Genomic DNA, 13,712 nt, shown 5'->3' with positions numbered 1-13,712 from the left:
TATGAAATAAAGAGAGTTCTAGTGAGATGACAAGGCTGAGTGCTTGCCACACAGTTTGATCACCCGAGTTCAATGCCCAGAATCTACTCCTACCAGTTGTCCTCTAACCAGCATGCGCCAGTGCCTGAGCACACACACAAACAGATGTTTTAAAATGTTGAAACAATCTCAGCAGTGGCCGTGCATGCCTTTATGGTAGCACTTGGGTGGCAGAGACAAGCATATCTCTGAGCTTTGTCTACAGAGTTCCAAGGCTACACAGAAAAACCCTGCCTCAAAAACAAAAACAAAACAGAATAGATAGTATTGAAAAAAAGGAATGAAACAAACCTAAAGGACCTCATTTTAGTGTGATCCATGTCGGCTACTCTGAAAATGAAGGTAGCATAATGTGGGTTTTAGTTTTAATCAACTGAGCTTCCCACTCTAGATTTTCAGTCAACGAAGTAGAAATTTCAACTAATACATTTAATACTAAAGTCTGTGTCACACACAATGTACTAGGTGCTACATAGAACAGGAACACAGTTACTCTAAGCGACAAAGCTTGCTTTCAACTGCCAGAGAATCCAACAATGTTGCTAAAACAAGTAACAGCTAACACAGGTATTTTGCCAGTGATGTGTGTCATAAGTTATGGAAGAGTAATTAAAGAGTTATGTTGCAAAGAGTCACTACCCTAACTAAATGGATCACAGGTAAGTTTGTGGAAGAAATGGACCACATCAGATCTATATTTTAGTACTGACATAACACATATACATATAAAGGATATGCATATAAAAGTCAGGAAGCACCACCATACACAAGGCAGAATCAAACGTCTTTGGAGTCTGTTACCTTCATTTACTGGCTATATTCACATAAGATTGCAGCAACAGAATATGGTCTTGAAAGCCATTTATCAAAAGTTATAAAACAATGGAAGTATATTCATAGCCAGTAAACAACACTGAGTCTGTTTTGTCTTCAACAGAACTTAGTTCACATTCAATAAAGTCTCAATGATCAGCATAGAATAAGCTGTGAGTTCATTTCCACTTAAAATTGGAGAAAGGGGGCCAATATAAAATATTGGTAGAGAATCTCAAGGAAAGTTTAGCTTCCCATAAATTAGGATGCATATAAAAAGCATTGAGATGTAAGTGGAAACTAGCAAGAATGCACATGTAAGAAACGTATGGGTCTAGTTTTTGCTTTCTGCTATTACTGTTCAGTCTCTATTCAGGGTAGCAAATTGACTTATTATGCCAAAGTAGCAGAAAGAGAGAATTCAGCAGCAAGGTTCAGGGGTCAAAAGACCGCGCGCGCACACACACACACACACAATTTTCCATAATTCACAATAAAAAAATTTTTAATGAACTTTAAAAAATACTTGTTAGTAGCAAATATAAGCAAAGAAAAAAGTACTACAAAACCTCCAAGAGTATAATGCTTTTAGAACCTTGTTCCTTTTCAAAAGGGTTACTGCAAATGAAAACCTAACAGTTTAAAAAGAAATGCATACCATAATGAGAACAATATACTATCCACACTACAAGGCCATAGCATGTTAAGAACATGCATGACTCTGGAGCAGTGGTTCTCAACCTTCCTAATGGTCTGACCCATTAATCCAGTTATTCATGTAGAGGTAACCCCTAACCATATAATTATTTCCATTGGTACTTCTTAACTCTAATTCTTCTATTATTATGAATTGTAAATATGCATGCTTTCTAACGGTCTCAGGCAAACCGTGTGAAAGGCCTCAACCCACTAGTTGAATACTACTGCTCTAGTGTATAATAAATAAGGCTTCAATTAACTGTGAGGTAGTATCTTAACTTCACACTTCAGTGCCTCACTGTCATCAACCCCAGCAAAACAGAGTGATAACATCAAGTAAAAAGGAATAGAAAACACCAGTGATGCATGCGAATGTTAATGGTAGCAATAGTAGTCAAGTAAGCTATTAATCAAGCTGCACTTAAAGGAGGAGGGACAACTGTAGATTGCTTAGTGTTTCATTCTCTTCTATACAGGAAACAAATAATTCCCCCTAATTACACTACTAAAGAAAGGAAGGTTCACTTGTCTAGATCACTAATCAATGGCAGAACTGAAATCTGAACCCTGACCTATGAGGAAAAGCAGTTTGCTTTTATTCCTCCACGTAACCACCTTCACAGCAATGCACAGCTGCAGAGGCAAAAACTAAAGATTCCCATCTTTACAGTTAAACTCCAAAGTCTCAGCATCACTCTGTCAATTTTAATTCCTGAAAAATTAAAGGATTTGACTGTACCTTGAGGAATCCCTTCATATCAAGAAAAAAAAAAAAACAAACCCTGATTTTATTGAATTACCATATACAGTAATAAGCCCACAAAATATTAAAGAAAACTTTTTTCTATTAAAAAAAAAATGAGGGGGTTGGGGATTTAGCTCAGTGGTAGAGCGCTTCCCTAGAAAGCCCAAGGCCCTGGGTTCGGTCCTCAGCTCCGGAAAAAAAAGAAAAAAAAATGAGGAAAGCCACACTCCAGGAGCACTGACACACCTGAGGGCAGAGGTAAGACCACCACTTCCAAGATAAGTACACGGTGAGAGGCAAGGGCAAGAACCTAACTAACAGAAACCAAGGCCACTTGGCATCATCAGAAGCCAGTTCCCCCATCACAGCAGGCCCTGGATACCCCAACGCACCAGAAAACCAAGATTTGGATTTAAAATCACAACTCATGATGATGATAGAGGACTTTAAGAAGGACACAAATAATTTCCTTAAAGAAAGACAGGAAAACACAGGTAAACAGGTAGAGACCCTTAAAGAGGAAACACAAAAATCCCTTAAAAGAATTACAGGAAAACACAACCAAACAGGTGAAGGAATTGAACAAAACTATCCAGGATCTAAAAATAGCAATAGAAACAATAAAGAATTCACAAAGGGAGACAACCCTGGAGATAGAAAACCTAGGAAAGGGATCAGGAGTCACAGGCGCACGCATTACCAACAAAATACAGGAGATAGAAGGAAGACTCTCAGAAGCAGAAGATACCATAGGAAAAACTGACACAGCCATCAAAGATGATACAAAATGCAAAAAGCTCCTAACCCAAAACATCCAGGAAATGCAGGACACAATAAGAAGTTCAACCCTAAGGATAATAGGTATAGAAGAAATTGATGACTCCCAACTTGAACAGCCAGTAAATATCTTCAACAAAATTATAGAAGAAAAATCCCCTAACCTAAAGTAAGAGATGCCCATGAACATACAAGAAGCCTACAGAACTCCAAATAGATTGAACCAGAAGAGAGAAATTCCTCCCATCACGTAATAGTTAAAACATCAAATGCACAAAACAAAAAACAAATATTAAAAGCAGTAAGGGAAAAAGGTCAAGTAACATATAAAGACAGACCTATCAGAATTACACCAAACTTCTCACCAGAGACTATAAAAGCCAGAAGATCCTGGGCAGATGTCATACAGACCCTAAGAGAACACAAATGCCAGTCCAGGCTACCATATCCTGCAAAACTCTCAATTAACATAGATGAAGAAACCAAGATATGCCATGAGAAAACCTAATTTACACAGTATCTTTCCACAAATCCAGCCCTACAAAGGATAATAGATGGAAAAGTCAAACACAAGAAGGGAAACTACACCATAGAAAAAGCAAGAAAGTAATTTTCTTGCAACAAAACCAAGAGAAGAGAGATACACAAACATAATTCCACCTCTAACAACAAAAATAACAGGAAGCAACAATCACTATCGCTTAATATTCCTCAATATCAATGGGTTCAATTCCCCAATAAAAAGACATAGACTAAAAGACTGGATATGTAAAGAGAACCCATCATTTTGCTACATACAGAAAACACACCTCAGAGACAAAGACAGACACTACCTCAGAGTGAAAGGCTAGAAAACAACTTTCAAAGCAAATGGTCTGAAGAAATAAGCTGGAGTAGCCATTCTAATATAGAAAAAAAAAAAAATCAACTTTTAATCAAAAGTTATCAAAAAACATAAGGAAGGCCACTTCATATTCATCAAAGGAAAAATCCACTAAGATGAACTCTCAATACTGAATATCTATGCTACAAATGCAAGGACACCTACATTCATAAAAGAAATCTTACTAAAGCTCAAAGCACACACTGCACCTCACACAATAATAGTGTGAGACTTCAACAACTCACTCTCATCAATGGACAAATCATGGAAACAGAAACTAAACAGACACACAGAGAAACTAACAGAAGTTATGAGCCAAATATATTTAACATATCTATAGAACATTTCATCCTAAAACAAAAGAATATACCTTCTTCTCAGCACCTCATGGTACCTTCTCCAAAACTGACTATATAATCAGTCACAAAACAGGCCTCAACAGATACAAGAAGACTGAAGTAATCTCATGCATCCTATCAGATCACCACAGACTAAGGCTGGTCTTCAATAACAACAATGACAGAAAGTCCACATACACATGAAAGCTGAACAACAGCTCTACTCAATAACTTGGTCAAGGAAGAAAGAAAAAAAATTAAAGATTTTTTAGAATTTAATGAAAATGAAGATAAAAAATACCCAAACTTATGGGACACAGTGAAAGCAGTACTAAGAGGAAAACTCATAGCTCTGAATCCCTCCAAAAAGAAACTGGAGAGAGCATACATTAGCAGCTTGACAGCACACCTAAAAGTTCCAGAACAAAAAGAAGCAAATACACCCAAGAGGAGTAGAAATAATCAAACTCAGGGCTAAAATCAACCAAGTGAAACAAAAAGGACTGTACAAAGAATCAACAAAACCAGGAGCTGGTTCTTTGAGAAAATCAACAAGATAGATAAACCCTTAGCCAGACTAACCAGAGGTCACAGACAGTGTACCCAAATTAACAAAATCAGAAATTCAAAATAATCATCAGTTCCTACTACAAAAGTCTATATTCAACAAAACTTGAAAATCTGGATGAAAAGGACAATTTTCTAGACACATACCAGGTACAGAAGTTAAATCAGGAACAGATAAACTATCTAAACAACCCCATAACGCCTAAAGAAATAGAAGCAGTCATTAAAAGTCTCCCAACCAAAAAACGCCCAGGACCAGATGGGTTTAGTGCAGAATTCTATCAGACCTTCATAGAAGACCTCATACCAATACTATCCAAACTATTCTACAAAATAGAAACAAAAGGAGCACTGCCCAATTCCTTCTATGAAGCCACAGTTACACTTATATGTAAACCACACAAAGACCCAACAAAGAAAGAGAACGTCAAACCAATTTCCCTTATGAGTATCAATGCAAAAATACTCAATAAAATTCTTGCAAACGGAATCCAAGAACACATCGAAATGATCATCCACCATGATCAAGTAGGCTTCATCCCAGAGATGCAGGGATGGTTCAACATACAGAAATCCATCAATGTAATCCAGTATATAAACAAACTTAAGAAAAAACCCACATGATCATCTCATTAGATGCTGAGAGAGCATTTGACAAAATTCAACACCCCTTCATGTTAAAAGTCAGGAATTCAAGGCCCCTACCTAAACATAGTAAAAGCAATATACAGCAAACCAGTAGCTAACATCAAACTAAATGGAGAGAAACTTGAAGCAATCCCACTAAAACCAGGGACTAGACAAGGCTGCCCACTCTCTCTACTTATTCAATATAGTACTCCAAGTCCTAGCCAGAGTAATCAGACAACAAAAGGAGGTCAAAGGGATACAAACTGGAAAGGAAGAAATCAAAATATCATTCTTTGCAGATGATATGATAGTGTACTTAAGTGACCCCAAAAGTTCCACCAGAAAACTCCTAAACCTGATAAAACAATGTCAGTTAAGTAGCTGGACAGATCAGTAGCTTTTCTCTATACAATGGATAAATGGGTTGAGAAAAAAATTAGGGATACAACACCCTTTATAATAGTCATAAATAATATAAAATACCTCAGTGTGACTCTAACCAAGCAAGTGAAAGATCTGTATGACAAGAACTTCAATTCTCTGGGAAAAAAAAAAAAAATGAAGAAGATCTCAGAAGATGGAAAGACCTCCCATGCTCATGGATTGACAGGATTAATATTGTAAAAATGGCCATCTTGCCATCTATTGTTATTGTATTGCAATCTACAGATTCAATGCAATAGCCATCAAATTTCCAACTTAATTCTTCAGAGTTAGAAAGAGCAATTTACAAATTCATTTGGAATAACAAAAACCCTGGATAGTGGAAACTATCCTCAACAATAAAAGAACTTCTTGGGGAATCACCATTCCTGACCTCAGAGCAATAGTGATTAAAACTGTATGATACTGGTACATAGAAAGGCAGGTAGATCAGTGGAACAGAACTGAGACCAGAAATGAACCCACACACCTGTGACCACTTGATCTTTGACAAAGGAGCTAAAATCATCCAATGGAAAAAAAGAGGCATTTTCAACAAATGGTACTGGTTCAACTGGAGGTCAGCATGTAGAAGAATGCACTTTTAACTCCTTGTACAAAGCTCAAGTTCAAGTGGACCAAGGACCTCCACATCAAACCAGATACACTAAAACTAATAGAAGAAAAAGGGGGAGGAGCCTCAAACACATGGGCACTGGGGGAATTTTCCTGAAAGAAGACCAATGGCTTATGCTCTAAGATCAAGAATCAACAAACAGACCTCATAAAACTGCAAAGATTCTGTAAGGCAAAGGACACTGTCATTAGGATAAAACAACAACCAACAAATTGGGAAAAATCTTTACCAATCCTACATTCAATAGAGGGCTAATATCTAATATATACAAAGAACTCAAGAAGTTAAAATCCAGAGAATCAAATAATTCCACTTAAAAAGTGGGGTACAGAGCTAAACAGAAGTCTCAACTGAGGAATATCAAATGACTCAGAAGCACCTAAAGAAATGTTCAACATCTTTAGTCATATGAGAAATGCAAATGACTCAGAAGAAATGCAAATCAAAACAACCCTGAGATTCCACCTCACACCAGTCAGAATGGCTAAGATAAAAAACTCAAGTGACAACAGATCCTGGTGAGGATGTGGAGAAAGAGAAACAAGCTGGTACAACCACTCTGGAAATCAGCTTGCAGGTTCCTCAGAAAATTGGACATAGTACTACCTGAGGACCCAGCTATACCACTCCTGAACATATACCCACAAGATGCCCCAACATATAACAAAGACCCATGCTCCACTATGTTCATAGCAGCCTCCAGAAGCTGGAAAGAACCCAGATGCCCCTCAACAGAGGAATGAATACAGATAATGTGGTACATCTACACAATGGAGTACTACTCAACTATTAAAAACAATGACTTCATGAAATTCTTAGGCAAATGGATGGAACTAGAAAAATATTATCCTGAGTGAGGCAACCCAATCACAAAAAAATACACATGGTATGCACTCACTGATAAGTGGATATTAGCCCAAAAGTTCAAATTACCAAGATACAATCCACAGACCACATGAAGCTCAAGAAGGACTACCAAAGTGCAGATGCTTCAGTCCTTCTTAGAAGTTGGAACAAAAATAGAATAGGAAATACGGAGACAAAGTTTGGAGCAAAGAATGAAGGAACAGCCATCCAGAGACTGCCCCACCTGGGGATCCATCCCATATACAGCCACCAAACCCAGACAATATTGCTGATGCCAAAAAGTGCATGCTGACAGGAGCCTGATATAGCTGTCTGCTGAGAGGCTCTGTCAGAGCATGACAAATACAGAGGGGGATGCTTGTAGCCAACCACTGAACTGAGAATGTGGTCTCCATTGGAAGAGTCAGAGAAAGGATTGGAGTAGCTGAAGGTGTTCGCAACAATTATCAACCAACCAGACCTCCCAGGAACTAAACCACATCACCACTAAACACCGAAGAGTACACATTGACAGACCCATGGTTTCAGCTGCATATGTAGCAAAGGATGGGGTTGTTGGACACCAATGGGAGGAGAAGCCCTAGGTCCTGCCAAGGCTGGATCCCCCAGTGTAGGAGAATGTCAGGACCAGGAAGAGGGAAGGGGTGGGGGATGGGTGGGGGAGCACCCTCACTGAAGAAGGGGGAGGGAGGATGGAATAGGGGGATTATGTAGGAGAAACTGGGAAAGGAGATAACATTTGAACTATAAATAAAAAGTATTCAATTTAAAATTTTTTTAAAAAAAGAAACCTTGGAAAAGCAGATAAAACACTTTTATGCACTGGTTAGAACTTTCTGAAAAGGATTCCAAAAGCACCAGAAATAATCCCAAGAACTGACAAATGAGTTTACCTGAAATTAAGAGGCTCAGGGAAAAAAAAAAAAAGCAGAGTGAAGAGAAAACCTAGAGCAAAAAAAAATAATTTGCCAACTGTACTTCTGACAGGAATTAATAACTAAACCCTATCAGACGGTTCTCAAAAAAATAAAAGAAAAAAAAGAAAGAAATGCAAATGGCCAATAAATAACCTTAGCCATCAGAGAAATGCAAATTAAATCTTTCAAGAGGCTGTAGAGAGCAGTAAAATGCCCGCCTCAAAAGTATGAGAACGTATAGATCTTAGAGTTCATTGGTCAGCTACTCTAGCCAAATCAAGGAACTCCAGTTCCTTGTACAGCAGTAAGAAAATACTTGATATGGACTGTTGGTTTCCAGGTTCTGGCTCAACCTCAAGCAGAATGGTCAGGGTTCATAAAACAGATGACAACAAAAGCAGGTGAGGATGTGAGGTATTAAGTCTTATACAGTGGTGGTACAAACAAAATGATCCAGCCCCTATGAAACTCAGTGTGACGCTCCTCAAAAGCCTAATGGTTGCGACACAGCTACACCATGCTTAAGTACACACACCAAAGGGACTAAACTTAACTCAACATAATACAGAAGCATTTGTATATGTATGTTTATTGCTTCACTATTAGAAACAGCTAAGAAACAGAACCAGCTAGATATCCAAAGAAGGATAAAGAAAGAAAATGCAGTGCATTCACAGAGAGGAATCTTTTCAGTCATAAAGTATAAAATCATGGCACGTATACAAAAATAGATGGAACTGGAGATTACTGTATTTAGTGAACCAGGCCAGACTCAGAATAGGAAACTGTTCATTTTCTCTCATTGGCAGAACCTAAGTGCAAATGTGTTCTGTGTGTATGAGAGACAGGGACCCAACTGACCATGTGAGAGAGACCATGTGGAGGAGAAATGATGAAAGCAGAGTAATGAAACAGGACATTAACACAGAAGGGAAGGCTACTGAAAGGAGGAAAGGAGAAAGCAATATAGTAAGAATGAGTGGTCAAGGACACCATCAATTAGAGGGATAAATAAGAACAAAGTATAATGACATAAATATATAGAAAACAAACAAAATTTAATGTTGAATCACCGTGACAAAGATGCTGGTTTTTTGATTAGGATTTCACATTACCAAAAGGCATGAATAGTAATAGACTGACTAAGCAAACAGGTGAAATCAAAAGACATCAATTCGAAGTACTGAGAGAAAATTTCAATACCTAAATGTTTAATGGTTTGTGGAAAAAAAGACGAACAGAATTCTGCTACAGCTACAGAACTCATAGCTGAATAACCAGATGCATATATTTGTCCTTAGGACTGAAAATGCATCCAGTCTTTATCCTCCTACCTCACTCTCCACCACTCTCAAAACCCGGCTACCCTAAACCCTTGGCTGGCTCCTAGAGGAAAAGCCTCAGCAACACACAAAATGGTTAACCGGACTCCACAGATGTGATCTCTGGCGCCCCTGGCACCCCTCACCATTGCTAGCCTTCCTCCGCTCTTTCAATTTCTTTCAGTTTCTCCAGGGTTCCCCCATCTCATTTTTAGGGCATTCATAAAATATGTTCTCCGAAACCAGAAAGCTGTTCTTCATCCTTCCAAGCTGAGATCTACTGCTGTCATATCAAAGCAGCCTTTCTTAACTCCACATAATGTTATTTCCAAAGCACATTAGAATTCTTTAACACACACAGTATTACAATTACTTGTTCAGTATCTGTCTTCCCTAACAAATGAAAAGTTTTTTCATCCCTTGCCAAATACTATTTCCCACACTGATTAGTACAGCATAAGTGAAGTACTCAAAACTTTGCTAACACATTCAAAGTTCAATTAGTCAAAAAATTAAATAAACAAATGTGATACTTCACTATCATGAACTGCTAAAAGCTATATAAAGTTCCTTCTTAAAGTCCTTCCTCAAACAGTATGTATTTTATTAATTACATGTCAAAACTATGCAAAAAAAACCTTTATGTAAAAAAACCAACATTAGAAACCAAAGATGGTAAATAATTAAGCTTTTGTAGGTCATCACCTAGAAGAAGAATAAAGAACACATGCAAAGTAAAAGAAGGATAGGAGCTAGTCTTACAGCAATGTGCATTAGAAAGTCCACTGTGGGCTCTACTAGCAATGACTTTCTACTGTAACCACGGAAAGTAACAGACATCTGAGTAGTTGCTACAACAAGTGTGCTGTCTTTGAATTAAATAAAAACTAAAAGCATATACACTAAGTATATATGTTTTAGGTTATTGAAAAGGACATGAAATGGCAGTACACTTGATTTGAAATGTGCTAATTACACACTGGGTAGTATTTTAGGAATATATGTATTGCTTTCATTATTTTCCCCACTTTACAGATGGAAACACAAGCATTGAGTTAAGTGACTTTTCCAATATTATGTAACTTGTAAATGAGTTGTTTCCCCACGATTCAAAGCTACTCATTAGGCCCCGGGGTTCTCCCTATCACCTGTTACATATGTTACCACTGACTTTCCTACCCAAGGAAAGAAAATGTCTTTTTTGTTTATTTAGAAGTGGAAGGTACTGAAGACTTCATCTGGGCCTTGCAGGCTGCACATGCCACCACCACTAGGCTATACCCTCCAGATCTCTGAAAGTGAGCTCTCTACTCCATTCTAGTCAACTCCTTTGCTAAGACTGGCCACTTTGCCAAGTCTAAGAGCTTGAACTTACTGCATGCATCAGTCTGTAGAATCCCATCAGTTAATGAGCCCCTGCTCTTGCCATACCTCCTACCTCCATCCTGTCTATTCCCTATCTACACATTGTTCCCAGGAACAATTTCATGGCTTCAATCCTATTAGCATGAGGTTATACCTCTCTAGTCCTGGCCCCAGTTCTAGACTCCAGCATCCAACTTTACTTAAGATGAGTAAGTAGGACCTCACACTTCATCATCACAGCATGCCATCAGCCATCCCCTTCCCCACCTGGATTGCCCTCAGCCTTCTACAGCATCCATGCAGCTGTAAAAACTAACTTTCAGGCTTCATCCTTGATTGTGTTTCCTTTCCTCCACATCACTCTCTCAGGAAGTTCTATCAGACCTGCATGTGAAGTGCATGTGCTTCCTTCCATCTCCACCATCACCCAACACACTATCAGTTTCAGCCCACCATCCCGGCAAAGGAGCTCCCTTCACTTAACTCTTACCACCTTAAGTCTACACAAAACACCCTTATTTGAAGTTAAATCAGTCCTGGCCTGCTTTAAATAACCTATTTTTCTGGTGTGTGTTAAATAAGATCTTGATTCCTGACCTGGACCTAAAAGCTCCCCTATAGCCCTCTGTCTACTAATTCCATATCTTTCCCCTCTCTTCCCTACTCTTTCTCTCTTTTGAACAAACCACATCGATCAGGTCCTCTACTAGGTCTTTCATTCTGAAAACACGGCCTTCCTCAGACACAGAAGATCCTTTTTCCTCTTTAAGTTTTATTAACCATTTCTCGCTCAGACAGCTCCACTGACCAACAACCCTGAAGCAGCAGGCCCCATCCAAACCGAGTTTACATAGTCCTCTACTATCATAATGGTCATAACTGGGCATGGCTCAAAGTGTATCTTATTGCAGCTTATTAACCTGAGAGAATTTTAAAGTCCTGTCCCAAGGCTTCCCACAGTACACGGTAAAAACTTAATGCATGCATTTAAGTAAGTGAATTATCTGCCACTGCACTTTAAGTTGCTATTGTAAATCAACGATGCAGAAAATGTATCTATGACGCATTTTGCATTAAATAAATCCATAATTTTTTTCCTAAGAATTTTCAACATTCCAACAGTCGCACAAACTACTGAATTCCTCCTAAAACTGCTAACTATTCCATATGGATAGAGATTTAGGGTTTGTTTTTTTTTTCCTTCTCCAAATTAATAGGGTGTAAGTAGGGGCTTTACTGGATTTAGCACCTGTTACATCTTCAATCAATATGAGGTGCGTAAGAGCCAGACACCACATGGAAGACGTGGCCTTTCTTCAAGGGACTGTAACTAAAACCTTAAGTTTAAACTCGAACTTCCCGAATCCCTAATTTAAAAAATAAAAAGCCATTCACTTCGTTAAAAGAAACACTGTAAAATAATCTACGGCCAGGAGGATCGGCAAAGACTCCGATCTGGAGGGCCTCAGACAACACAGGTGTATGGGGAAGTTTAGTATCAGCCTCCATGTAACGGGGGAAAAGAAAGCAGGACACACCAGTTCCAAGACCAGTTCAACGATTAAAATAAAGCACAGCTCCCGCTTTGGCTATCTTGAACCCGGGCGCGAAGGTGGGAGAAGAGAGAAGACAGAGCCTTAGACCCCTGTTCTGCGCTTCGGCCTCCACCGCAGGCATTCTGAGTAAAACTGCACCGATCCGTGCGTCCGCCAATCCACCACCGCCATCCCTGCAACAACAGCTCCCCGGGGTACTCACATGGGCTCGAGGGTCTTGCTGAGCCAGGATTTGAGCGCCTCGAAGTTTTCAATGATCATCTTAGAAACCATCCACCGCGGCCCCGAGGCCGGTCACACTCCTGCGCTCGCCCAGGTCGCCGCCGCCGCCGCCGCCGCCCCCTCCTCCGCGCGCCGTCCGCGTGGGCCGCGGTGGGAGGTGCCGGTGGCAGGTTCCCGCGAGCCGCGGTCGGCGAGCACCTCGGCGGGGCCGCCGCAGGCCACGCGCCCACCGGGTACCGGGAGCTTCCCCTCTGCGGACCCCGGCCCAGGCTGAGGCAGCAACCGTTTGCCGGGCCCTCCCCCCTGCCCCGCTCCCCAGTGAATCTTCCCGAAGGAGAGCCGAACGCGCTCAGACCCGGACTTTTCTCTCAGCTTTGGGATTAGGTGCTTGTTGGCAACGCGGCAGAGCAGAAGTGAAGAAAGCGAAAACGAAGGGCAGCTCAATGGGAACGGTTCGGGGGTCTTCCCGGCTTCCAGCACCCCCAAGAAGATGGCTGCCGATAAATCTCGCGAGAATTAATTGAAGTCTCGCGGTGCGTCCCAGAGCATGCCGGGAAGAGACGCAAGTTCGGCCGAGTGTGCGCTGGGTAGAGACGGTAGCGTTTTTTGTATATGCAAGGGTTGAGACCTTAGTCCCTTTGATCGGCCTTCGTAGTGAAGAACCACAAGCGCCGTCCTATTTCATAAGGACGGAATGGCCGCTGACTCCCAGACGGTGTCCTGCAAGATGGAAGAGCTCGTTGAGAAGACGGCCAGCACTTTTGGCAGGTTTCCTGCACCGTGCAACCTGCCTTAGCTGTCTCAGCACCCTCCAGTACCACATTCTGTGTGTGCTGCCCGGTGCACACGATGGATAAACATAGACTGATCTAGTCTGACACACTGAGACCTCCAGAGGATTAGTGTCCTTAT

At 40.3% G+C, this 13,712-nt stretch overlaps 1 protein-coding gene across 6 annotated transcripts in view; it reads right to left on the bottom strand.

Moving 5' to 3' along the window:
• The window catches only part of Rbm26 (RNA binding motif protein 26), an 80,966-nt gene extending 67,661 nt beyond the window's left edge, over positions 1–13,305 (bottom strand). For all 6 annotated transcript variants that reach the window (XM_032917874.1, XM_032917875.1, XM_032917877.1 and 3 more), the window contains exon 1: positions 12,781–13,305. In XM_032917874.1, the coding sequence (XP_032773765.1) occupies positions 12,781–12,851 (71 nt within the window). In that variant the 5' untranslated portion in view covers positions 12,852–13,305. The remainder of the gene's footprint in view (positions 1–12,780) is intronic.
• Positions 13,306–13,712: the final 407 nt, after the last annotated feature.

The sequence above is a fragment of the Rattus rattus genome, chromosome 12 (assembly GCF_011064425.1).
Source record: "Rattus rattus isolate New Zealand chromosome 12, Rrattus_CSIRO_v1, whole genome shotgun sequence".
Lineage (NCBI taxonomy): Eukaryota > Metazoa > Chordata > Mammalia > Rodentia > Muridae > Rattus > Rattus rattus.
The sequence above is the reverse complement of the archived record's forward strand: the minus strand, read 5'-3'. Positions and strand labels throughout refer to the sequence as shown.